This window comes from Neovison vison, chromosome 3 (assembly GCF_020171115.1).
Source record: "Neovison vison isolate M4711 chromosome 3, ASM_NN_V1, whole genome shotgun sequence".
NCBI classification, from domain to species: domain Eukaryota; kingdom Metazoa; phylum Chordata; class Mammalia; order Carnivora; family Mustelidae; genus Neogale; species Neogale vison.
Window position 1 is genome coordinate 214,871,564 of NC_058093.1, and position 26,010 is coordinate 214,897,573.

Here is a 26,010-nt window from a genome sequence, read left to right on the forward strand (position 1 = left end):
TTCACATCTGCTCAGATAACACCACTAGATGAGGCCTCCCCAAAGCAGCCTATTTACAATTGTAACATCCTCCCAACCCCTTATTCCTCTCTGTTTCTCCCAGGCACCTACTATTTTCTAACATACTATAAAACTGTTGTTTATGTTGGTTGTCTATCTCCCCCCACTGGCTGCAGCAAGAGCAGGGGTGTTTGTGTTTATTTCACCCATGTAACACATGGGTTAAACAGTGCCTGGGCATAGCAGACATTGAGTGAATGTTAAGGGAGTGAATGAATATTAAATTTTTAAAAAGAAGGTAGAGAACCCTGAAGTATGCTGCTACAATAAAAAGTAAATGAATCATATTTACTTGTATAAGCTTAGCTTAGCTCTGTAAAGATACCAGTGGTGGTTGTTACAGGTTAGGACAACCTGTTGGCTGGGGACTGAGGAGGGATGGAGACATTTTACTTTCATACTTTCTAGATTTTCCTCTATGGGCATATATTGCTTATTCAATAAATAACTCAATTGAAAATAAACAATTTGGAAAACAGATGATAAATAACATCTCCCTATCTCTGGCCTTGCCAGGTCAGCCTTGATGTATTTTGGCGTGCTTTCCTCCTTCAAGTCTCTCCGACAGACACCTTCTCCTCTCAGCAATCATGGCATAAGAACTTTTGCTACACCATTGGCCTTTGATTGGAGTCCAGTCCCCTGCAGTGGCCTACTGTTCATTAAACTTAATCTGCATAGTTCTGAAACTAATGATGCCTGAATATCATATGCCTGGATTCTAGAGCTAATTTTATAAAATTAATTTCTGTAATTAATGGCTGTTTAAAAGCTGACCTGGGCACAGAATAAGCTCCTATAAGCTAGTTTCTGTTTGAAGAGTGAGGCATATGGGCTAGATGGCCTCTAGAGGCACTTGTAAGACTGTAATCATAAAATGAGAGAGTAGTTAGCTTTGGAGAGGAAGATGGGCTATAGGATAGGGGAAGAGGATGCAGGCATTCAGAATGTTCTTGGTGGTGAATTCACACATTATATTTTTATGTTTTGTAATTAACATATATACCTATATAATGTTATTTGTATCTTTAAAAGTTAACAAAAAGAGATTGAAAAATAATAAAACTGAAGGGTAATTAAAAAAAAAAAAAAAAAAAAGGACTCTAACCAGATTCTGAGAGGCCCAGGGTTCCCAGCTTTGAGTATCTACTCAATTTGGCTCCCTAATTTCACAGACAAGGCACCTAAGGCTCACAAAAAAGAATTTGCCTAGTGAGTTAGAACTAGAATTCAAAACCAGATTTCCTGACTCCTACTCCAGCGCTCTCCACACCATCTTCCTAAAAAAGCTAGGAGGCTCTGGGTTAGAGATCCTTTATAACTAGGTCCTTTGAAGAACCACAGTAGGGGGCAGATCTCCCCATCACAATATGGGATCCTGGGCACACAGATCAGAGTAGTGATCTTCATTCCAAAGCTAATTGTGCTGGAGGCTAATACCTGGTGCCTTTGTTAGTTAAGTTTCAGTGCTAAGGCTGCAGGCTTAGGGGATGGACTTATGTGAGTTGCTCTACCTCTTCCTGTGCCTCAGTTTACTCAGCTATAAAACAGATGTGACTATCAACTTCAAGGTTCTTTGTGAAGATCACACAAGTTCGTGAAAGTGCTTTGTAGATTATTAAACTTGATTCAAGTCTATTAACCATTCATTTATGCTACATTGACTGAAATTTCTAGTAAATTCCTGGCACTGGAAAGGCAAGTAAACAGGAATGACAAGGCCTCCATCCTCTGGGAAGTTGGAGTGTGCTGGGGGGAAACAGAAATAGAGAATTAGAGGAGGAACTGTGCCTGTGGGTTAATTAAATTATGGGGTTATTTACTACTTTGGAGTTGGGGAGAGAACAGGATTCATGGAGGAAGTGTACACTGAGCTGTGTCTTTTTTTTTTTTTTTTTAAGATTTTATTTATTTATTTGACAGAGAGAGATCACAAGCAGACAGAGAGGCAGGCAGAGAGGGAGACAGAGGGAAGCAGGCTCCCCGCTGAGCAGAGAGCCCGATGCGGGACTCGATCCCAGGACCCCGAGATCATGACCTGAGCCGAAGGCAGTGGCTTAACCCACTGAGCCACCCAGGCGCCCTGAGCTGTGTCTTGAAGGGTAAAGAGGTGGTTAGTGTTACAAGCATCTCAGCCGGCAGGAAAGAGTTGACCATTTGGGAAATTAAAAGAATCCAGCATGGCTGAAGGAGGTCATGACCTAGGGCCTTGAGTAGCAGGCTAGGAGTTTGGACTGTGTCCTGAGACCAGGTGAAAGCCATGGGACGGTTTTATGCAGGTGATGGATGGGTCTGGCTTCCTTTCAAGAGCAATTGCTCCAGCCAGCAGTGTGTTTGCTCCACTGCGGGTCTGATCTGTGTCATTAGCAGGTAATCAGATTGCAGATCAAGGAGCATGAGCCAGGGCTAGACAGTTCAGGGATCAGACCAGGGTAATTTAGGGGAAGCTACTGAACCTTTCAGTTTGTTTGTCGGTAAACTGGATGTTATCACTTCCCGAGTTTACTCTGAGGATTAAAGGCATGCAGGATTCAATTCAGAGTACAGTCACTTCGCTTCCCTTCTGTACCATGAACAAAGCTGAGCCGCCTTTGTTCTTCACCGTAACCCTGTAAAACATCATTGTTCGCACTTTACAGCTGGTTCCGGCCCCGGGGCCCTTCGCGCCTGCGCGATGGGCGCTGCGGCGCTGTGGGGTAGCCTGGCAACCGGTCGCCTGGCAACGGGCGAGGGCTTCCGGGACCCCGGGCTGAGGCAGGTGAGCCAGCGGCCGCCGGAGGGATGGGGCGGGGGTGGGGGTGGGTCCCCAGATTCACCTCTTCCTGTTCACACCGGGCTCTCATCCTCTTACCTCCCTAACCCATGCTCCTTAGAAGAGGGCAGGACCCTGTCCCCAGCACCCACTACTCCTAGCTCGGAGAGCCCAGAAAAGGCCACATTCCTTCTAGCCAGGGCCCCTCTCCTCTTGCCCCGGGCGGTCACTTGGTGCCCAGAATCAAAGTCAGGCTCACCTCCTTTACCGAAGCTGAGCATTCCTACAGGGCTGGGACTGTCACTGGGACTAATTGCAGGAACCACTACCACCGTAACAGTAGCCACAGAGGACATATTCAGAGACTGCTGTGCCAGGCTCCTTGGTAGGGAAGGAAGGAGGTGCACTCTGGCAGGGAAGGAAGGAGGTGCTCTTATCACTTTCCTTTTGCAGCAGTAGAAAGACACAGACAGAAGTAACTTGTCAAGGGCCACCCACGGCCTAGGTCTGGACCCCGTTCTTAATTACAGTTGACCCTTGAACAACATAGGGGTCAGGAGTGCCAACACTACCCTTCCCCCACAACCTAAAATCCACTTATAACTTTTGACTCCCTCCTTAACTATTACTAAGCCCATTGTTGACCAGAAGCCTTACCGATAACATACACCGTACATGACCACGTATGTTATGTTTTATTTATTGTATACTATACTATATTCTTACAATAAAGGAAGCTAGATTTTTAAAAATGTTATTAAGAGGGGTATCAGGGAGAGAATACATTCAGTAGTTATGTAAAAAATATGTGCAAAGTGTAGTGTGTAAAAAAAGTACCGTTTTAGAGGCGACTGGGTGGCTCGGTGGGTTGGAGCCTCTGCCTTTCGGCTCAGGTCATGATCTCAGGGTCCTGGGATCGAGCCCCACATCAGGCTCTCTGCTCAGCAGGGAGCCTGCTTCCCCCCCCCCTGCCTGCCTCTCTGCCTACTTGTGATCTCTGTCAAATAAACAAATAAAATCTTAAAAAAAAAACTAAAAAAAAAAAAAAGTACCGTTTTATAAAAAATCCATGTGTAAGTGGACCCATGCATTTCACACCTGTATTGTTCAAGGGTCAGCTATACTGAGCCACACCACTTACAGTCACACTTTAAGCTTAATTCCTTCTTCTGTGGATGTGTCAGTAGAATCTGAATACTATACTATACGGTGGCTAACTGGGCATAATAAAAAATACTTAAAAAAAATAAGGAGAAGCAGCATCTGAATATGGGTCCCTGATAGATGAATGAACTAGACCTTGATTTAAACATTGGCTCCTGGCCTTCTCAGTTCCATAACCTGAAGCCATCTCCTACCCTCAGACCTCAACTACTTCCTTTGTAAGATTGGGATAACACAAATCCTGGAGTAGTTGAGTTAGATACTAGATGATGCTGGTGTAAGATAAGCACCATCTGTGGTGGCCACATTCGTGTTTGCTGGTTTGTTTTGTTTTGTCTCTTTGGTGCCTTTGACCCAAGGACCATCCTGTAAAGCATTGGTGGTCCCTCTTTCATTAAGCATGGGAGAGCTCTGGAGTTTGCAATTTGGGCTGCTATTTACCTTTACTGTGACCTTGAGCAGATTCCTTCATTGCTCTCAGCCTCAGTTTGCTAAACCATAAAATGAAAGTAAAGGGGGTGCCTGGGTGGCTCAATCCGTTGTTTGTCTGCCTTCGGCTCAGGTCATGATCTCAGGGTCCTGGGATCAAGCCCCTCACCGGGCTTCCTGCTCTGCGGGGAGTCTGCTTCTCCCTCTCCTCCTGCTCTCTCTCACTCTCTCTCCCTCAAACGAATAAATAAAATCTTAAAAAAAAGAAAGAAAGAAAGAAAGAAAGAAAGAAAGAAAGAAAGAAAGAAAGTAAAGATACCCACCTGACTGCCCTTACAGTTTCGAGGATCAAATGAGAAGTAGCTTCTAAATCCCAGTGGTAATAATGACACCTTTTTGATTTCTCTTAATCAGTGGTTCTGCAGTGTTTTTGTTTTGAGAGCTAGAGAGCTGTCCTCTGCAGGCGTGGAAGCATGGCCCATGCCCGGATCTCCATGTACCTGCCCCCTGACATCAACCCTGCCCAGGCCTCCATTGCCTATGGCTGTCGGGCCCTGCCCAAGCTCAACGAAGAGCTGCAGTCGGAGGACCTGCTGACAAGGCAGAAAGCCCTCATGGCACTTTGTGACCTCATGCACGATCCTGAGCATGTCTATGTGGCCATCGACATAGGTGAGTGTGTCACAGCCCAGGTGACCATGACCAGGGTCTGGATGGACAGACACAGTGGCCAGAAGTGGGAGGAGCTGAGGTGACCGAGCCCCTTCACCGTGTCCCTCTGGGTTTGTCAGTCCGTCCTTGCTCAGACACACCAGCATCCCACTGAGAGCCACAAGTCTGTCCCCTCTGCTACGGCTCAACCAGGTGGCCACAGATCCATCAAAGAGTGCTGTTTATCTATCTCATCCATGAGACTGTCACAAAAGATAGGCTCGCCCCTTACTAAAACCACACATGTATCTGGGAACTATGTCCCTTGGTTCCCACTCTGCTAATTATCAAAATAAGGCTTGAGGTGATTTTCATGACATGGTCACACGTTTCCCAGATGAGGCACATGATGGACGAATTGTGGCTTCTCCCTCCAGCCTTAGTACTGAAGGGCCAGTTGATTGCAGATTTGGCTGTGGTTCCTGGAACCAGGGCCTAGGACACCGGGTAGAACTTCAGTACTAAGAGCTGCTGTTTAATAAGCCTGACTCTGGGCTAGCACCACCCAGGTGCACTGCCAATGTTATCTTTTTTTTGCCTATGTTATCTTCATTCAGATATCACCTGCCTTGGGAGGGAAGATAAGAAAACTGACGTAAGAAAACTGGAGGTTCAGAGGAGGGGTACAAGGCTAGGGTTGGTAGATCAATAAATAAAGCTGAATTTTTATTTACACAACCTGGCATCCCTAGGTGTGACCTATTCAAGGGTACATGACCACTTGGGGACAGGGGTGAGAATTTGACCCTCAGTCTCCCCAAATGTGAAGGCCATTTTCTTAATCCTGCAGTGGACTAAGACACAAGACATTGATTGGAAACGTGAAGGGGGTTAGATAACACAGTCCCCTGTGCAAGCCTTTCTGGCACACAGAGACCTCTTGGGTGAGTTGGAACTACTTCACAACTGACACTATTCCCTCAGCCCCCAAAGCAGCGGTAGTCTTTTGTTGCCCAACATTGGCTCACTTGTTGACTTCCAGGTGAGTTGATTTCTGAGACTGGTAAGTGTTTAAAGATTTTTGTGCCTTGTAGGCTGCCTGGAGAGCCTGAAAGCTTTGCTGAAGGATAGCAATGACTTGGTGCGGATAAAGACCACCGAGGTGCTCCACATCATGGCGACCCATAACGTGGGCAGGTGGGCAGCTGTCTCTGGAAACCCATGTCATGCTTGTGAGCCATACCCCTCCCCTGGGTGGCAGGCCCTTGGATGACCCTGAATCTCTGAATTTTTGTCTCTCAGTCTGTGTGTGTGTTGAGGGGAGGGTGGAGGTGCTTTCCCATATCCGTTTAGTTCACACTCTTGACCTGGGATGACTAGTTTTACTTGGTGCTGCAAACAGCGCGGAGAATCACAAACAGCCCTGGAGCCCTGCCCAGGTGCTGCTGCCCAGGGTGCATGCACCCAGAAAGAAGGAATCAAGGGCAGGGTGCTCACTATCGTCTGGCTGCTTTGATGTAAACAACAGATGCCCCTTTGCAGAAGCTGGAGATCCTTTCAGGGGTGTCAGGGCATCTCACGAAATGTAAGGTTGCTCAGTCCCACCTCTCCCCAAGTTCTCTGTACCTCATTGTCCTCGTCTGCACCTGCTCGTGGGGGCAGGGGGTTAAATGTCTGCTGAGACAGACCCAGGGCAAGTGCTTTAATACTTACGAGCATCAAGGACTGAAGAGCCTCTCATTCTTCCTACTCCTCTTTTCTCTCTCTGACCTGATGTGGACATTAAATGGTTAACCCACAAGAGCTGACAGACACTGTGGGGAGAGGTGCCTGGAGCTTGGGCAGGTACAAGGAACTTGTGAGCCTAGTGGGGGTGCCTGCCAGTTTGTTTCGTGGCAGTAGGAGGTTGGGGGGGGTGAGGATTCCTGGACATAGCTACGGTGGCAGGGTTGGATGGGGTGACACGCAGTGAAGCAAATATCACTGACCAAAGGCCTACTCTGGCCTGGCCTGCACTGTCCTTCAGCTGCCATCCCTCCCACTGCGACCTCCAGGTGTGAGGAGATACCAGGATATCCAAGATACCAGGGTCCAGGGTTCCCAAACCGTGGCTTGCTCCACCATAGCATAGTAGACGAAGAATGCAAAGGGCCCAAAGTAACAGAGGCTGATTTCTGGAGATTGCCTAAATTCTGTGGTGAGCCTGTAACTTAAAGCCAGTAGCTTGTGGAGCCTGGCAAGCTCTAAGTAACTGGTCATGTGGATACTTTTGTACCTCTTGTACCCATACAGGCAGCAACAGGAAGAGAGGATGGGGGCAGTAGCCCGGGGCTTGATGTCTTGTCACCTTGAGGAGTCTGTCGGTATAACAGCCCACAAATGGGAGGGCCTTCCAGGAGGCCTAGCTGTCCTGGCCTACCTCTAGCTCACTTGTGGGTGAGGGAGGCAGATGTCCTCAAGGCAAACACCCCAGCCTTACAAAGCAGGAGTGACAGGGAGTGGGGGACCAGAATTGACTGAAGAGGCCCTCTCATGACGGGCAGTCAGGGAAGTCCCCTGCAACTTGGGTGCCCCGCTAGGATTTTCTTGTCCCAGAATGACTCAGAACTCACTGTAGGTTAAATCCTGGCCAACAATGGCATGAGCACGATTGGTTGGGCACTTCCTGTGTTAGGTCCTGGGTGGGCAAGGGCATCACACTGAGTTCTCACTGAGCTCAGCCCTGAGAGATATGAGCTCAGAAGCCCTCACACCACATGTGCTTGGCTCCAGCAGTGAGTTAGTTATTTAAAAAAAAAAAAAAGGAAGTCATAAAGCCAGCAATTGAAGAAATTGTACATTCCCTTTAAACTGTTCATTTTAATCCCAGACACAAATAATTCGGCATTCACCAATCCTGGTGTGCCACCCAGACCTCTTCTTGGGTGTGGACCCACTGGTTGATATTTCCTGTCATCTTTTTTTGCTTAAACCACACCTATAATATCATCTAATTTGCAGCTCGAGTTTCTTTCCAATAGAGCAGAGAACTCAAAGACATTAATGGAGTAATCTGCATGTAAAAGCCTTTTAGAATTTATAGTCATCTCACTTTTTTTTTTGAGACTCACTTTTGAGTCTTCCCAAAGCAATCAACTTTGTTTTCATAAGGAAATTAAAAAAAAAAAACACACAAAAACAAACCAACAAACCTCTTCTCACATCTAATTGGCTTATCTAATAGTTAATTAACTTATATAATTATCACAAGCAGTGTAACAGGCATACATAGGCTTGGAGGCAAGCCCCTGGCTATTGGCAAGCCCCCCATTCAGCTCGGGGGGTGGGGGGAGAGGCAGGGGCTTCGAGGGACAGGGTTTGCAGAGCCTGGAGCATTGGTGGGTGTGTGCCCTGGTGGGTGGGTCCCTGAAGTTCAGGGTAGGTCAGCTGTGGGATTCTGCTGCCTCATCCCCATTTTACAGATAACAGGACTGACACTCACAAGAGTGAAAGGAAGAATCCAGGGGCACGCAGAGCAGTTGGAGTCCTACCTAAGGAAGGGGCAGAGCTGTGTGATTCCAACGTGTGGTTCCTTCCACTGGCACACAAGCCACACCGCTCTCATGGCCTCTAGGGTTGGTGTAATGGCTTGCCCACCTCTAGCCTTTCTCTTTTCCCTGGAAGCCAGAGGAACGTGGTCCATGCCTGTTGCGGGTGGGCAACTTCCTCCTTGGTCTTACTGGATCCTCTCTGAGCATGGTCTTAACTGTGTCTAAATCTGAATTCTTTTCCCCAGAGAGGGCTTTTTAGAGCACGATGTCCTCCTTGCCTTGTCCTACCTGCTGAACGACCCTCAGGTAGCCTGCCGAGAGAATCTGCACCTGGCGTTGAAGCACGTGGCCCAGCTGCCCTCAGGTAGGCTCTCTGTGGGCACTCAGGTGGCCCCTCGGTCTCCTCTCCGGGTCACTCATGCGCCATGCTGCAGGTCACAGTCTAGAGCATGTTTAAAAAAAAAAAAAGTTATGCTTTTACTAAGGTACAACGTACATATCAAAAAGGCACAAATTGTACATGAATGTTTTATTAAGTTGTACTAAGTGAACATGCCATGGAATCACCACACAGACTGAGAAATTTCTAGAGCATCGCCACCACTCTAAAAACTTCCCACGTGCCCCAGACCAGTTACTACCCCTCACCCAAAGGGAAACAGTATCTCCTGTACATGAAACTATAGGTTGTTTTATGCCTTTTCTTAAATTTTACCTAAGTGGAAACATTCATCCTGTAATGTCTGGTTTCTAGCTTTCTCTGTGCTCAGCGTTTTATCGCAGAGATCCATGTATGATTTTTGACAATTTGCGCTGGACTATGGTATTCACATTATATGAGTACACTAGTTTCTTTACCCACTTTGTTGCCAACAGACACTTGAATTGTTTCTAGCGAATGGCTCCCAAGAACAGAGTGTCCATAAACATTCTCGTGAGTGTCTTTTGATGGGTGTAGAGAGGCGTTTCTTTTGAGACATACCTGGGAGGGGACTTGCTGCGGCTAGGACAGCTTTATGTTCAGCTTTAGAAGCTACCACCGATGGTTTTCTAAAATACTTACACCAGTTTGCACTCCCACCAGCAGCACACGCCCTCGATCCTCACCCACACTTGATCTTTCCTGGCTCTTCATTTTAGCTATTTTGGGGGGGTGGGTGGTTGGTCTCATTTTGGTTCTAATTTGTGTTTCCCTGATGATTATAGCCCTATAAATGTCCTCATTTGTGAAGTGTGCCATAGCATGTTTAAGGAATAAAGGAAGCCTGCCCCTCCCCCACCAGGCTTGAGGTCCCCCTTGGTTGAGTGTTTCTGCTTAGATTTAGATGCAGAGTCCAGGGTGACAGACTTGTGTCAGGTTCACGTCCGCCCTGTCACGTGGTGCAATGCACATTTTTTTTAAACAGGGGACTCATTCAGAGAGGAGTGATATCAAGGCCTTAAGGGGGTGACTTAAGTTAAAGGTGTCATAGCCCAGGACTGAGATGGCCCGGGGTTCTCTCTGCCCTTCCCCTGGTTCCTTGCCTGCCTCTGGATGGGGAAGCGAGGGCAAGTGAGAAGATGCTCGCCAAGCGTGTTGCACATTGCCCTGCATGAAACGTGGCATAAACACTCACCTCCATGCATGAGCTCTCGCTGAGTTGAGGGCCCAGAGAGAACTGACTAATGGGATGAGGTTCCGTGAGGTAGGGCAAAGGAGTGGAGCCCTTGGGGACCCAGGATTGCTGCCCATCCGGGAAGTAAGACTTCTTCCAGCTGGGCCAAACTGGATGTTAGGGAACACATTAGGCCAGACCACAGAACCCTCTGGTGGTCTTTTGAAAGACTGAACTTATCCCTGGCCCTATCCCAGGCCAACAGGATCTGTCTCTGGGAGCTGGCACATGTAACTTTCTCAAACGCACCTTGGCTGGTTCTCTCTTGAGGCCATGACTGAGGGCCACTGGGAGAGTGGGGTGTCTGTGAAGCGCCGGCACTCAGGGCTGAGCTGAATGAATGCCCTGTGCTCACCACACGGGAATGCTCCTTCTTGGGGTGTGGAGCTCCCAGCCAGCTCTCTTAAATTATTGCGATCTGTTTAAGCCTTCAGAGAAATACAGAGATAATGAGAGTAAACATCATGTACCATCACAGCTTTGTTAAGTTTTAACATTTCACTGTATTTCCCATTTGCTTGTTTTTTTTTTTTTTTAAATAATAGTCCAAGCACCCTGTGAACCTCCCCACCCAGCACCTTTTCTTCTGCCTTCCCTGGAGCCCCCAGTAATTTCTGACTATATCCCTAATGCACATCTTTATATATTACCAAGGATGTAGTCATACAGAGATCTCGTCCCGCATGTTTTAAAACTCAATGCCAATGGATCTGGTTGAATGCATCCCCTTGCCACTTAACCTAATGTTATAGTTTTGAGATTTAGCCATGCCATGTCACAGGCTCTGTTTGACTGTTTTAACTGTTGCATACCTTTCTGCTGTTTGAACGTAACGCTGACATTCAATACACTTACCCCTGGTTGGCTCAGGGGGGAAGGCTGGTTGTTTCTGATCCCGAATGTTCCTGCTCAGATTTTCCTGGAGTCCCTCCAAGCCCTCTGCTGGAGGACAGCATCCTTGTGGAGGCGGGAGATGCACGGCCTTCAGCTTGGCCAGATATTGCCACTGCTTCCCCTCCCTCCCTCCTCCAGGCAGGAGATAGCCTGCTGTGCACCCTCAACAGCAACCTCTAGGTATGCTGTGCTGTTGCACTATTGTATGGCTTTGCCGTCCCCTGTGGCTGGGAGAGGAGGCATCTTTCCTCTGCCTGGCGCCACCGGCTTCGCCTCTCCTGCCAGGTGCCTCCCTGGAGCCTGAGAATTCTGTTGAGTTGTTTTTCTATTTCTTATTGATCTGAGGGAGCGTTTCATTCATCCTGGATTCTAATCCTTCGTTGGCTATGTGCACACATTGCAAATGACATTTCCTGGGCTGTTGCATGGCTTTTCACTGTTTGTTTGTTCATTAGCCCAGCAGTTTTCCATTTGGATGTAGTTGGTTTTATCAGTCTTTCCCTCTGTGTGTATGTGTGTGTGTGTGTGTTCAGTGCTCATGAAGATATTCTGCCCTATTTTGTACTAGAAGTGTAAGAGTTTTGCTTTTCACATTTAGCTAGTGAAGGTACCTGGCCTGGATTTTTGTTTGTTTGTTTGTTGTTTACAGGTCTTCTTGTCTAGACCTTGCCAGTCTGGTCTTAGCTACAGAAACTCTATGGTAATCTGTGTTCTGGTGGGGAGGGCCTGGTTCTATCTCCTTCCCGCAAAATTGTTCTGGAAGCCACAAGCACTGGGCACATCGCAAAGAGTAGGGGGGCCGTTGTTAGGACAAGACTTACCATGGACCCCAGGAGCAAGCCACACCCTGAACCATAGCCTTCCTTAGATGCTGCTCATTGTGAGGTGCCTGCAAGGGAGGCCTGGGACACTCTGGTGAGGGATGTGTAGCAGTGGTTGGTGGGGAGAGAGAGACATAGGCTAGGGCAGATGCCCCAAGAAGTCTGCCTGGGGGGACTCTGAGCACTGTGGCTTCTGGTGTGGTCAGTGTGGCTGTGTCCCAGGTGGTGTCCTCACTGGGTCTCAGGGTGGGGTGGGTGCATCTTCTTCATGGGTGTACTTTTAACCAGTGTGTGATCTTGGGCAGTAGTTTCGGCTTTATCACGGGGCATGGGAGTCTGGGTGCCTGTGTGAGGCATAGTTTGGGCTCAGCTGGCTCTCCGGCTGGTGGTCATCAGTACAGGTTTTCTATCTGCTGCCACACCAAAAGGCATCCTCTGCACCTAGCCGCGTGCCCAGCACTCAATAGATATTGGTGTTAGCAGCCTTTATGCCATATATTTTTTTTAAGATTTTATTTATTTATCAGAGAGAGAGAGGGAGCAGAGGCAGACAAAATGGCAGGCGGAGGCAGAGGGGAAAGCAGGCTCCCTGCCAAGCAAGGAGCCCGGTGTGGGACTCGATCCCAGGATGCTGGGATCATGACCTGAGCCGAAGGCAACTGCCCAACCAACTGAGCCACCCAGGCATCCCCTTTATGCCATATTTTAAAGGATCATTTTTTAGTTATTTGTGGCAATTAGCTCCCTCTCTCCTTCATCAATTCAACAACCATGTTGGGCCCTTGATCTGGTCCAGCTACTTTGCCTCAATTGCTCCGTCCGTGTCCCTCCATAGTATGAGCTACCTGCACGGGAAGGGGGGAAGGTCCTCCCTCTTGAGTCCTTGGGCCTGGAGGGATCTGGCGAGCTTTGAGGTTTCCCATAGTAACCAGCAGGGGGTGCCATAGGACCGATGACTGCCTGACCTGGCCTGGCTCTCCTCTCAGGCCCTGGGGTGCTGCAAGTCAGGCGAAGGGAAAGCAGGATTATGGAGGCAAACGCCAGGCAGAAGCCTCCAGCCCAGGTTCCCTGCCAGGCGGGCCCTGGGTAACCGCTGGGAATTCTGGGGGAATCTCTGTTGGCTCCCTCATTTCTGCTAACTACATGCAGAAATGGGTCTTGTTTTGTGGCTGGCGTTACAGGAGAGAACTCTGATGTCAAAATCGAGGATTCTTCTGTAACTGGATTTTGGGAGGCAGCTGAATAGCACCAGGCCCTAGAAGTGTCTCCCTACCAGCCCCACTGGCCACGGCCCAGGCCCCTTGGGCCCTCTGATGGTGGCCTGGAACCAGGGTGACTGGGTGCATCTGTGAGTCTGGACCGAGCTCTGAGCTGCTGGCCCAGCTGTGGCAGCAGCACGGTGCAGGGACTGTTCTGTCTCTGACACACTGTAGACAGCCTTGGCTTGCATGGGGCTGTGGGGGGTAAAAGTAGGTGCCCCTCCCTGCCCAGGGGCCAGCACCCACCAGAGGCTGTGCTCAGTCCTCTCCTGTGGAGACGGGCTCCTCAGCCTCAGACAGGAGCAGTGTGGGCCTGGGGAGGGACGGGGCTTGCTGTCAGATGCAGTTCCGATCTTGGGAATCTTGAGGTGTGGGGGGACTTCGGAGCTGAAGGGGTGGGAGTGGCAGAAGCCTAGGGAGAGGGTCTGCTGAAGAAGCAAAACACGGTGTTCTCCCCCTTTCTGCAGTGTGCCTCAGACAGGCAGTCTTGGGCAGATAAGCTGCTGCACTCCTTTCTCTCTTCAGGGGCTGCCTGGGGAGGTGGCCTGGAACAACCCCAGCTCCTCTTGGCTCTGACACCACAGAATGCAGGGAGGGGGCTGGCTGCCTTAGAGGGGTGGGCCTGTCCTTTCTCACCTGCCTTCAGGACAGGGTGTGGCGGCCCTAAGCATGTCCTCAGCCTGACAGTCTGTGCTCCCTTCCCAGACTTAGCAAAGGATGATGCCCCCAAACGGTGACTGTGTCCACCTGGTTCCCAGCCTGGTGCACCTGCCTGAAGCCTTGTCTCCTCTCACCCTCCCCATCTACTGGCCTTCTCCAGCCAGGAGAGCCTTTCCCTGTCTGGCCCAGTCAAGGTAGGTCACCATCCCAGCAGCTATCCCTCTGGGCTCTCTTGAAGCAGACAGTCTCTCTCAGCCCTCTCCACAAAGCTTTCATATTCCCAGGCAGTTGAGGACAGCTCATTACACAAAGCGGGTCAAGTCCTTCTGGTGACTGTGCAGGGCAGAAGCAGCTGGCCCCTGGCCTTGGACCTACATCAGCACTGAAACCCCTCACCCAGCTTATCTCTTAGGCGAGCGCCCAGGGTGCCGTCCAGCCTTGGTGGGGCCCCCTCATCCTCATGGGGGACTGTAGCCCTTCCCGGCACTTGCCCCTGAGGCAGCAGACCCTCACCCCATACCCATTTGTCCTAGATGGCCAGGGCCTTGCATGGGCTCCAGGGAGGGTGGACAGATGGAGCACTGGCCCTGGGGACCCAGGCCTGGTCAGGTCACTTGATACACTGTGTGATGCTGGGAAGTCATCCCCCCCTCCAGGTCTCTGCCTTTCCCTCTATAATACAGAGCCAGTAATCTTGGCTTCTCAGGAGCTGAGGAGGATTGAATCAGGTGACTGCATACCAGGTTCAGCCCAGAGCCATGCGGTGAGCAGTCACCAAGGAGAGCTGGGATTATTGTCAGTGACCCATTGCTCTGTCTCAGGTGACCACAAGAGCTATAGGGGCAGATGGCGATTCCCCCAGAGCCCACGTGGTAGGTGTGCCCTAGGAGAGGGAGTCTTTGGCTGCATCGTGGGACCTGGGCTGTTGTTAGTCACCTGCAGATGGCGAGGCTGGGCCAGCTCCTCCTGCACAGGATAGACCTCTCCTCTTAGGCTAGCCCTCCTGCCAACTCTGGCCTCCTCTGGCCGACCCCTCTGCTGCTGGTCCCAGAGCTCATTTCCCTCTGACTTATGGTGGACCTTTCCTGGACCTTTAGCTTAGCAGGTGACTTCTCCATACTGGGTATGGTCTGGGCACAGTGGAGGAAGAAGGTGGGCCAGAGCCCATTCCCACCTTGCCCTGGCATGGGTACTTCATGCAGGGGAATGTGGGAGGGAGGGGACATCAAACATCCAGCAGGTTGGGTCCCAAGAGATGGGCCATCTTGGACTTGAGCATGGGGAGGACATACTTGGATCATGAGCAGAGAAAAAGGGGGATGTTGCAGGCCCACCAGAGAAGAACCAGCACAGACAGAGGGTGACTAGACTTCTCATGTGGATCATTTCATAACACATATTGAAGTACTGAATCACTAAGGGGAATACCTCAAACTAAAAGGATGGAATGCCGAATACACTTCAATAAAAATAGACAACGTACGACATGAAATGAAAGGCACTTGGTCTCCGAAATGTCGTGGAAGTGGAGAGGATGGGAAACATACTTGTCGGAGGGGTCAGTGAAATGAGGCAGGGAGGGGCAGTTCATGTAGCAGATCACAGAGGTGTAAAAGGAAAAAAAAATGCAGTGCAGACAGATTGCAGTGGAGATGGGGCCCTGGGAGAGTCGGCTGACTGGACTCTGGGAACTGGGAGCACTGGCCCAGGGAAGCCACCTCCCACCCCTGAGCACATCAGGAGGGAAGGCAGAATCCTATTTTCCTTCTAGCTATGTATTTTTGGGTGAAGGATGCTCATGGTGAAATTACTGCTTTTTTCACAGTTGGCATTAAAAGCATAAAATAAGTCCCCAAGATTACGCTATTTCTTCTTATACAAAAGTCCCCTTGGGTTTTTGCTGTTTGGTGATGTGGGAGGGTGTGAAGGGAATCCCCATGAGGGCCCGGGGTGGGGAAGGGAGAGAGCCTGATCTGTACTTGTGTCCCTGTAATGTGTATCTCCCCACCTGCTGGTCCTCACTCAGAGCTTTGTGTAGGTCCCGGATTTGAGGAGGAGGTACAGAGTGGCTCTGCGCTTCCCTGTGGGATGCTGTCTGGGTGCAGAGTGATCAGGAGTAGGGCTAGGCTGTGGGAAACACCTCTCTGCTCCACCAGTCCCTGACCTTGACTTGAGCACCTTTTCTCATCTGTAAAACGGGTCACAGCTAACAACCTGCTATGTGGTACAGGTGTTAAAATAATGTGTAAGGTACTTGGTACAGGGTGAACAAACATACTCGACTCCTAATTAGTGCTCTCCAGTACATGGAGATGCCCCTAACCACACAAGTCAGTGTCAGCAGATGGGGAGATGGTGAGGGACCCCTCCTCCTCACCCCCTGCAGGACCCCACCCTCATGGTTGGGCATTATTGGCACCCTCCAGGCTGTCCGCCTCCTGTACTCTGGCAGAGGGGTCTTTAGGCTGGGAGGGTTCTGGGGGATGCTGCAGCCTGGGGCAGTGCTGTGCGGGGGTCTTAGAGCCATCATCACCCCCAAACCTCAGCCCCTCCAGACACACGGGCCTGGCAGGGCTCCCTTTTCTTACACTTTCTTTCCTCACTTGAGGTTGTTTATTCTTTTTTTTTTTTTTTTAAGATTTTATTTATTTACTTGAGAGAGAGTGAGAGAGAGAGCATGAGAAGGGGCAGGGTCAGAGGGAGAAGCAGGCTCCTCACTGAGCAAGGAGCTCAATGCGGAACTTGATCCCAGGACTCCAGGATCATGGTCTGAGCCGAAGGCAGTCGTTTAACCAACTTAGCCACCCAGGCATCCCGAGCTTGTTTATTCTTGATGTTCATTTCAAAGTGATTGTGCCTGAATGTGTGGATCAGGGGAGAGGAAAATGCAAGCTGGACCTGGATGGTGTCTCCGGACACTGTCCCACAGGTCAGCCGCTCACACTCACAGCACGGCAGCACGAGGCTCAGCTCATTCAGGTTATTTTATTTTCTTAAAGTAGACAATCTTTAACTTTCATACAATCACCAGCTCCTCTTTCCCTCCGTACATCTCTTAAAGTCCTTGGCTGTGATCCTACACACTGACCTTGGACATACGGATACTGAACAGAGGCTGAGAGAAAAGGAGGTTTGGCAAGGGCTCTGGCGGTGCCTTCCCTCTTGATGGCAGGGGTTTCATATTTACATGCAGCCCTGGGCTAAGGTCCTTTCATGGTGGCAGGTGCCACAGGCCCTGGGACAGGCAGGGCCAGAGTGCAAGGTCCCAGCAGGGCCTCCCTCAGGCTACAACGCCGGCTGAGCCTTCACAGGAGTCGAAGTAGCTCTCGGCCCATCTCGGGTGTAGGGCATGCAGGGGCTGGGGCCCCATCTCTCGCTTCCCCTTCCTCCACTTGCAAAGCCACGAATAATTTACTCTTTAAACACCAAGACATTTAGCTACTGTTTGTTCGCTCCTCGGTGAAGAACCTCCTTGAAATACATCACGTTTATTTTCTGAAATAAAAACGAAGCAGAAACCGCACCGGAAACAGGAGGACGCTGCATGGGCTTATGTACAACGCGGCCCTACAAGGCTGCCACAGGGTGGCCGTCAGCCCCAGTGTCGCTCGGGAGCAGAGGGACAGGCTCATCCAGGTAACAACTTTTACAATCAGCAAGCCAGACACAAAAAGGACCACCTGAAAAAAAATATGTTTTGGAAATCTGCATTTTAAAAAAGAATACTCAACTGCATTTGAAATTTTCCATATTTCTGCGAAACACCACGAGATTTGGAAAAAAAAAAAAGATGTCAGAGAAGAAAAACCAGGGTTTGATTTATAAAACATCAGACTGGTAGAAGAAAAGCTGGAATCCAGCTGGCCGAGTTCGAAACAAATCGTGCCACTCCTGTTATTGTGTGGATTTTTGCTGCATATTCTGAAGCTGTTTAAAAAGAGCTGTGAGTGGCTAGAGGTCTGGTTAGTGGTGTCATCTGGCCTCGCACCCTGGTTCCAGAACCAACATGGTACAGAGCAGGCCAGCAGTAGGCGTGGCCACCAGGGAAGGCGCACGGACCCTGCTCTCGTCCTCCCTTCCGGTCAGTAGCAAGGTCCCCAATCCGAAGCTTGGGCAGACCTGGTGTTCCTCCAGATGACCCAGGTGCCTCTCCTCCTAGTCCCACAGGGACAACCCCCCCCCATGCAGAGTGGGGCCGACTGGGGAAGGCAAGGTGAAGGGGCAGGAAGGGCTTGTAGTGAACTTGGTGACAGCTGCTTAAGTCTTCAAGAGGCTCCAACACTTTGGGGAACTTGGCCATCTCCAGACTGTGTGTGTGCGCATGTGTGTGTGTGTCTACCTACCTAGCAATCTATCCATATATATTTATGTTTGCGGAAACGTGGGGGCCAAGGAGGTGGAGGGGCGGAGGGGACATTCATCAGGCCTCCCCCTTTTTCTGCCCCTGGGCTGCGTCTCCCTAGCACGAGTGGGGGTGTGTGACACCCCAGGGGTTTTGCCACAGGCAAACTGGCCAGCCCGGCTCCTCAGCAAAGGCCTATGTACTTGAGATTGTTCTGTATGATGACGTCTGTCACCGCATCAAAGACAAACTGGATGTTACTGGTGTCGGTGGCACAGGTGAAGTGGGAGTAGATCTCCTTGGTCTCCTTGTTGCGGTTCAGGTCCTCGAACTGCCGCTGGATGTAGACAGCGGCCTCCTCGTAGGTGTTCTGGCCCTTGTACTCCGGGAAGCAGATGGTGAGCGGAATTCGCCGGATCTTCTCCGCCAGCAGGTCCTTCTTGTTCAGGAAGAGGATGAGTGAGGTGTTGATGAACCAGTTGTTGTTACAGATGGAGTCAAAAAGGCGCAGGCTCTCTGCCATCCGACTCTGTGGGCAGGAAAATGCTGGCGTTAATCAGGGGATGCAGCATGGAAAGGCTCTAGGCCGGCGGCCCTGATGGGAGGAAGCCCCCTGTGGCAGGCTCTCCCAGTCCGGCACTGGCCCCGGAAATACCACCCTCCTGGTGGGAAGTCCTTCCTCTGCCAGGCCAAGTCTGTCTTTGCCTGCCTCCTACAGGCTCTGGGGGGCTGGTCCCACCTGCGGCACCCTGACATGTCTTTGTAAGGGGATGTTCTGCTTCATCAGACCCTCCTCTGCGGCCTGGGGCTGCTGCACAGCGTCCGTTGGCCACAGGGACCCGGGCAACTCCGTACTCACAGCTGAGGGCCTCATCTCCTGCTATCCTGTGCTAGCTCAACGCGCCCGAGCTGCCATCACGTCTCCCTCACCCTGAGTGTGGCCAGCCTTCTGCCCAGCCAGCAGCTCTGGCCCATCCTCCAAGCCTCAGGGCTGTCACATGGCACCGTCAGTCCTCAGCCAGATCTGTGAGTGGAGAGCCTGTGCTTCTAAACCAAAGGCTCCGATCTAGAGAGCTGGGGAAGGCTCAGTCCCCTCTGCCCCTGCCAGGATCTTGGGCTTATGTGAGGGAAGTGGCCCAGGAGGCTCAGTGACCCCAGTGGCACTGGCTCTTATTTACCCCCGTCTCAGGACCTTAAATGGGTTGTAGTAACTGAGTTTTTAAGGAACATAACACATCTGTGTGACTCCCAAACCCACCGTTTCCACAGAGAACCGATGACTCTAGCTTCTAAAAGGACTGCTGGTGAGTTACTATGGCAAAAGCTACCCTTCATTTCAAAATAAAATGAACAAGCCAAATGTCCAAACAAAGCCCGGAACTGGTTTAGTTTAGATCTGAGGTGTCGGATTTCAGGACTCTCTGACCAGATTGTATCACCAGTCGTTTGGGAATGAGGAAGGAAGCCACAGCTGGTGCTGATGGTGTGGCCACAGCATGCCAGCTGGTTCAGACCTTGCACCTTCCTATTCCCATTTTACAGATGAAGAAACTTAGGCTTGGGGAGACGGGAAATGTGCTCCAAGTTCCACGGCCAGGAGCTAAGGCTAACTGCAGCATGGATGGGCAGTGCTGTTAGCCTAAGTGAGGTCACCCCAGATGGGGGTGTCCAGGAGGATGCCTCAGTGAAACCCTACTCTCCTGGAGATTTGGAACTGTCTGAGGTACATAATGGAACAGCACCAGTGCTGAGAGGGAACCAGCTCGAGTGGGGAGAGGAAGCTCAGAGGTACTTGTCATGACTCTCCCACCTCAGAGAGGCTGCCCTGGGATTCCATAGACACCTTGGAGTTCCTATTTTCCAAAACTGATCTTGTGCCTTGTTTAGAATGAGCTCAGGAATACCAGAAACTCTGGAAAGTGAGTGGTTTGGGGTCTTGGGAAAAAGGGGGGGGCGGTGACCTTTCTGTAGAAACAAGATAAAGGAACCCCAGCCCCAGCAAGTGCCTGGAGGAGCCCCACAATGTTCCCAAATGTGAGATAAGTGGTGGTCTAGGAATGTCACATTCTACTGGGGAGTAATTAGCTCTAATGGATTCTTGGAAGCCACATTGTAAAGCCTAACAGAGCTATCAATTCTCTTAGGAATGATGTCATAATCAGGGCCTGTGCTTCTGACCCCAAATTTCGCATCAGATAAATAACAGATGGAGTCGTTAGCACGCATGCATTAATTCATTGAGCAAACACTGGCTGAGCATGCCCTAAGGGCTGGTGACAGGTCCCAGCTCTCATGCCAGGTGATAGAGCCCAGACAGAGGTCTAGGACTTGGGGTGTGGGGGATGGGTTGGCCACCAGCAGGTGGAACCTAGCAGGCCAGTCCCCAAGGGCTGGGCCCTGGGTGTTGAATTGGGGTTCACGGGTTGGGAGCCAGGCAGAGGAGTCAGGACATGGCCAGGGTCCTAGAATGGGTATCTGCTGGGTCCCTGGGGGTGAAAGCCAGGGGCGCTCTTATACCGGGTCTGAGCCCAGCAGCTCTGGGCAGGCTGTGGAGTCCAGGCAGTGGAGGGGCAGGAGGGCATCCCCAACATGCTGAAATAATGCATATGTGCTAGCCAGAGTTCACACTGAGGCCTCTGCTGGTTGGTCCCTTGAGGGCAGGCCCTCTGTGGCACTGGGACAGTTAACGGCCACATGACCCCTCCTACCCCACAGCCACCTCAGCCACTCTTTCTGCTCAGCACACAGCCCGGGATCCTAACTTCAGCCCCAACTGACCAGTCCTTCCTGTCCCACATGAACCTCCACCTGACTGACACCTCTTGGCAAGCTTTTGGACCCTAGACATCTCTCCAAGCCTCACGTTCCTTACTTGGGAATCTGGGAACTCAGGCACTTCCTTACAGGCAGTCATGCCCTTGGTAGTGCCTCGCAAAATGCTGAGAGGATCGCTACTGCCTAGGACCACAGAACAGGAGGCTCCCTCACGTGGGGCCCTTGCCCCATCCTGGGGCTCTGCTCGATTCCCTGGCATCTGGGGGCTCAGGTTTCCTGCTGCTCTCTCTTCCTTGGGACAAACCACAGGTAACCACACTGGCCATTATTTACACACCTGGGGGATGATGGGCATCAAAGAATAACCACAAAATCTGTCTGTGTAGACACTGTGGCTGTGCGAGTGCTGCCAGGTGGGATTCCACACTGCCTGGGGGACACACTGACCAGAGACCGGCTTGTGGAAACATACACGAGCTTCAGAGCTTAGGAAGCACTGGGCTAAATGCTTTGCTCCACCTGTACCCCCTACTGCTCCCTCGGTGCTCGTGGCCTACACCTGTGTTGCCGCTGCACCAGGCTCCTCTGTTGGGGGTGGGGGCAAAGCCAGGAGATGGTACGTGGGAAGGGTGGGGCCCTGGGGCTACCCCTGGGGACTCAGAGCCCATGGTGCTACTGTCACTGTGACACGTGCATTTCTGCATCCCAAGTGGGCAGAGCAGTGTCCTGATACCTCAAAGCACAGAGCACTGTAAAAGGAACATGATGTTTTGGGCAGTAACTCTTGAAACTACATGAGTGTGAGTTTGGGATAATGAGTGCCATGGGTTCACCTCTCCGCCCCACCTCTGCGTCTTCCTTCCTCCTTTCTCCATGTTCCATTCACCCTCTGCAGCTGACCTGTAGGCCCCTTCTTCCCAGAAGCTCCCCTGACTTCTCCCACCCCCATACCCCTGTTCACCTTCCTGCAGCACATGTCTGGCTATGCACCCTGTACCAGGATAAAGTCCCAGCCCCTCAGTCTGGTCTTTAGGGCCTCTCCTGCCCATTCCCCAACCCCCCGGCCCTTGGTCTGGACACCAGCTATGGCCCCATTCTTCTCCTCCTTGGCCTGGATGGGGTTCCCCCTGCCACCCAGTTCCCTTGTGACTCTGCCCACTTGGTGTCATTAGCTGTTGCTGAGGGCCCCAAAGGTGGTAAGCCAGGGTTGGGCACGATCCTTATGCAGTCTGGGCTGCTGGGCCCCTAGGGCAAATGAAGCCAGGGGCAGCTTTGGAATCATTGCTAGCACATCACCCTCTTGTCCTGTGAAACTTCTGTTAGCCTGATACAAACATCCTCTTGCACCCCGAATCTGAGAAGCCTGCAGGGCATGTCTGTGCTGCAAACAGGGGTGCTACCCATTTTACACATTGGGAGATGAAGGCTTGGAAAGGCCTACTCCCAGGGCTCGGCTAAGAGCCATGTGTCTCTACCAACATGTTCTCTTCCTTTTTTTTTTTTTTTTTTTTTTAAGATTATTTATTTATTTATTTGACAGACAGAGATCACAAGTAGGCAGAGAGGCAGGCAGAGAGAGAGAGAGAGGAAAGCAGGCTCTCCGCTCAGCAGAGAGCCCGATGCGGGACTCGATCCCAGGACCCTGGGATCATGACCTGAGCCGAAGGCAGCAGCTTAACCCACCGAGCCACCCAGGCGCCCCAACTGGTTCTCTTCCAGCAAGAAGCCCTCCTTGCCTTTACCACTCTAGCTGCCAGCAAAGCAGTGGTCATAGGTGGCTCCCCTAGAAGAAAGCACACCCACCCAGCAGTGCCAGCCTGGGGCTCTGATACCCAGCCAGCTCTCTCCAGGGCCTGCTCACCAGCAAGATGGCCCTTTCTAAGAGTCTGGGGTTTGTCTGCACGTTCATTCATATAAATACATGGAATAGACAATTCCTATCAGAAGTGTGGGCAATGGTGGGAATCTCAACCCAACGGTGAGAAATCAGTGATCTGTAATAAACCATGTCAGACAGTCGAGGGCAGCTGGGTGGCTGGATGTTGTCCCTGGAGTGGTAAAGAAGTCATTTCTTGGCTATTTGCAAAAAACAAAAACAAAAACAAAAACAAAAAAAACAAAAAAACCCACAACTATTCAGACAGGTCCAAATACACTCAGTGCCACTGAATAGGCTTTCCCTCAGGTGGCCTGTGGATGTCACTGGGCAGGACCTAATGTAATGACCTGTTCCTTTCCTTTCTTTCTTTCTTTTTTTTTTTTTTTTTTTTTTTTTTTAAAGATTTTTATTTATTTGACAAGGAGAGAGAGAGAGAGAGAGAGACAGTGACAGAGGGAACATAAGCAGGAGGGGTGAGTGGGAGGAGAAGCAGGCTTCCCACTGAGCAGGAAGCCCAGTGTGGGGCTCAATCCCAGGACCCTGGGATCATGACCTGAGCCAAAGGCAGATGCTTAACAATCGAGCCACCCAGGTGCCCCTCCAACTTTGAGGTTTTATTTATTTGAGACAGAAAGAGAGAGAGAAGGCACAGCCAGTGGGAGGGGGAAGGGGAGAGGGAGAAGCAGATTCCCCGATGAGCAGGGAGCCTGACATGGGGCTCAATTCCAGGACCCCAGGATCACAGCCCAAGTCGCAGGCAGATGCTCAACTGACTGAGCCACCCAGGTGCCCCTAATGACCTGTTTCTAAGGAGCTTTCTGGCCTGTGAGTGTGGAGTCTTTGCTTAGTGTTGAACTTGGCAGCAGAGGCCTTCACCTGGCATATGGCTACTCTCAGCACCTCTGGTGGCCTGGAGCGGACCAGCTTCATTTTGACACCCATGGCCAGGGTGAGCTGGGGTGCGAAAGGGAGCCTGCATTTGGTGAGGGGAATGCTGCCCCTCAGTTCTGATTCTCTACGAAGGCTCTCCTGGTGTCACAAAAGTGCTATCCCCGTCCCTGGTTATAAGCACAGGGTCTGGGGCCAGAGGCCTGGTGTTTGCTGTCACCATCAGTTTTTGATGAGCCTTGAATAAGTCGTTTCTCTTCTCTGGGCCTCAGTTTCCTCATGTACAAAATGTACAAAATAGGATGGTCATGGCATTCAATGTCAGGACCACTGCGAGGAGAAAGGAAGGTGCTGGTGTGAGGCCGCTGTTGCCCTGTGGGTGCTCTCCCATGCCACTCACTACCCTTGCCCTGGCACAGGGGGTCTGTCATCTCCTCTCAGCTCTTGGCAGCAGGCCCCCTCCCTGCACTGCCCACACAGAGCTGCTCTGGGATACCATGGGTCCCAGTGCAGGAACAGCTCCATGGGCTGGAGGGAGAGAGGCCTCTCTGCAGACCTGGGCTCAGCCAGCCAGCCCGACAGGTTCCGGGGCCCTGCAGCACCTCTATTCTCACTTGGTTCCTCAGGGCGCCTCCTGTGACTATTCAGCCTGGAGATGCGACGGCCACCGGGCCCTGTGCTCACTGGCGTGGGGCTTAGTTCCTCACAGGAGGTTCCCTTAGCTTTTTAGTGGTGCACAGGACAGCCCCAGGTGCCAGGCGGAGCACCTCTAGTGACCACTGCTCCCCGATTTGATAGGTCAAGCCCAGGAGCTATGACATGGCAGGGCTGCCTTTGGTTTCCTTGCATGCTGGCTGGGTGGCAGAGGGCTGCTTCAGAGACCCAGCCTTGAACCCAAGCACGGACACTCAAGGACAGCCCTTGCACTTTGTAAATGAGTGGAATGGGCCCCACAACAGGCAAAGGGGTTGGTCCAGATGTTTCCTGCACGGCCTCTTCTAGCATGTCTGACTCCCACTGATTTGAGAGTTCACTGGCCTGCCTGAGGGAGAGGGACCAGCCGGTGTCCTCCAGGCCATGGTTCTTGGGTCCCTCTCTGAGTGAATTCTGGCTCCCTCCATGACTGGGGGGAGCACTGCTCAGCCCTCCCAAGGCACTGTAGTTTCTAAAGAAAGGTAGGGGAACAGGTAAGGCAGCTGGCTAATGACTCCCAGGCTACCAGCCTGCTGTGGGTCTTTCTAATCTGTCCTTCTTAGGGGCTCATTTCAGTCTACAACCCTCCTTCCTCCTGCCAAAGCCTGTACCAGCTTCCCGAGCCTCATGCAGCTTGCTTCCACAACCTGTAAGAGTATGCAGTCTGGGGTGCGGCGTATCTGCAACTTTAGACGCCTTTGGGGCACACTAGGGGCGGTGGCCTGGTTGTGGAGCTGGGGACCCTTCAGTGTCTCTTTACCATAAGCCTAACAAACCTGTACAGTAATGTACATGTCACTTTCCGGCAGCACCGAACTCTGGGCAGGCAGGCGAGAGAAAGACCTCCATCCATCGCACCTCCTTTGAAAGACACCTGTTGCTCAGTGTGCCCAGAGGGCAGGGTCCTTCCTGTTTTCTCCTCATAGGCCACCACAGGTGTTCTGTTAGGACACAGGTCCTATTTGTGGTGACTCACTGACCACCCCTGGATGGAGGGCCAAGCTATGGGGAAGGGGCATGAGCATGCTCTGAAACCCTCTCTGTCCTCAAATTTCTTGACTGAGCTCCTGGGGCAAAATCAGGAACCCCTCATGGGGCACACTGGCTCTGCATGATCTGGGTGTTCCCATCCTTCTCCCAGCCCCTGCCTTTATGTGACTCCCTGTTTCTGGCCCTTACCTGCTCTGAGATGTCTTGCACAGACTGCCTCTAGACTGTGTCACTCTGGGCAAAATGCCTGCTTCTTGGCGCCCCAGCCCCGTATCTGTGAGGCGAAGGCAGGGATACCAGCTTCACAAAGGGTGCTGGCTTTTAATGGAGAAAATGTACACAAAGACTCACACTCCTGGTTTTTGTCATTTGTATGGGGCCTGGGTCCTCTAGCTACCTCTTGGGCCTTGAGTCCCCATCTGGCACAGGCATGTGGCACCTGTCCAGGTGTGCCTGACCCGATGCAGTTGCTCAGCCACCTCTGCTGGCCTGTTAACATCACATGGGTCCCCTACTATCCTATTCTAGGAAAAGGCAGGCTGTGTGGGCTCTGCTCCTTGCTCCCTGT

At 51.3% G+C, this 26,010-nt stretch overlaps 2 protein-coding genes across 2 annotated transcripts in view; one reads left to right on the plus strand and one right to left on the minus strand.

Annotated features, from left to right (window-relative positions):
• The first annotated feature begins 2,785 nt into the window (after window positions 1–2,785).
• RSPH14 (radial spoke head 14 homolog) overlaps window positions 2,786–26,010 on the plus strand; it is a 77,644-nt gene continuing 54,419 nt past the window's right edge. Inside the window, exons 1-4 of the mRNA XM_044243836.1 lie at window positions 2,786–2,818; window positions 4,820–5,077; window positions 6,151–6,253; window positions 8,832–8,950. Of these exons, the coding sequence (XP_044099771.1) occupies window positions 4,879–5,077; window positions 6,151–6,253; window positions 8,832–8,950 (421 nt within the window). The 5' untranslated portion in view covers window positions 2,786–2,818; window positions 4,820–4,878. The remainder of the gene's footprint in view (window positions 2,819–4,819; window positions 5,078–6,150; window positions 6,254–8,831; window positions 8,951–26,010) is intronic.
• Window positions 17,610–26,010, minus strand: part of GNAZ (G protein subunit alpha z) — a 52,227-nt gene continuing 43,826 nt past the window's right edge. Inside the window, exon 3 of the mRNA XM_044243834.1 lies at window positions 17,610–18,746. Within this exon, the coding sequence (XP_044099769.1) occupies window positions 18,402–18,746 (345 nt within the window). The 3' untranslated portion in view covers window positions 17,610–18,401. The remainder of the gene's footprint in view (window positions 18,747–26,010) is intronic.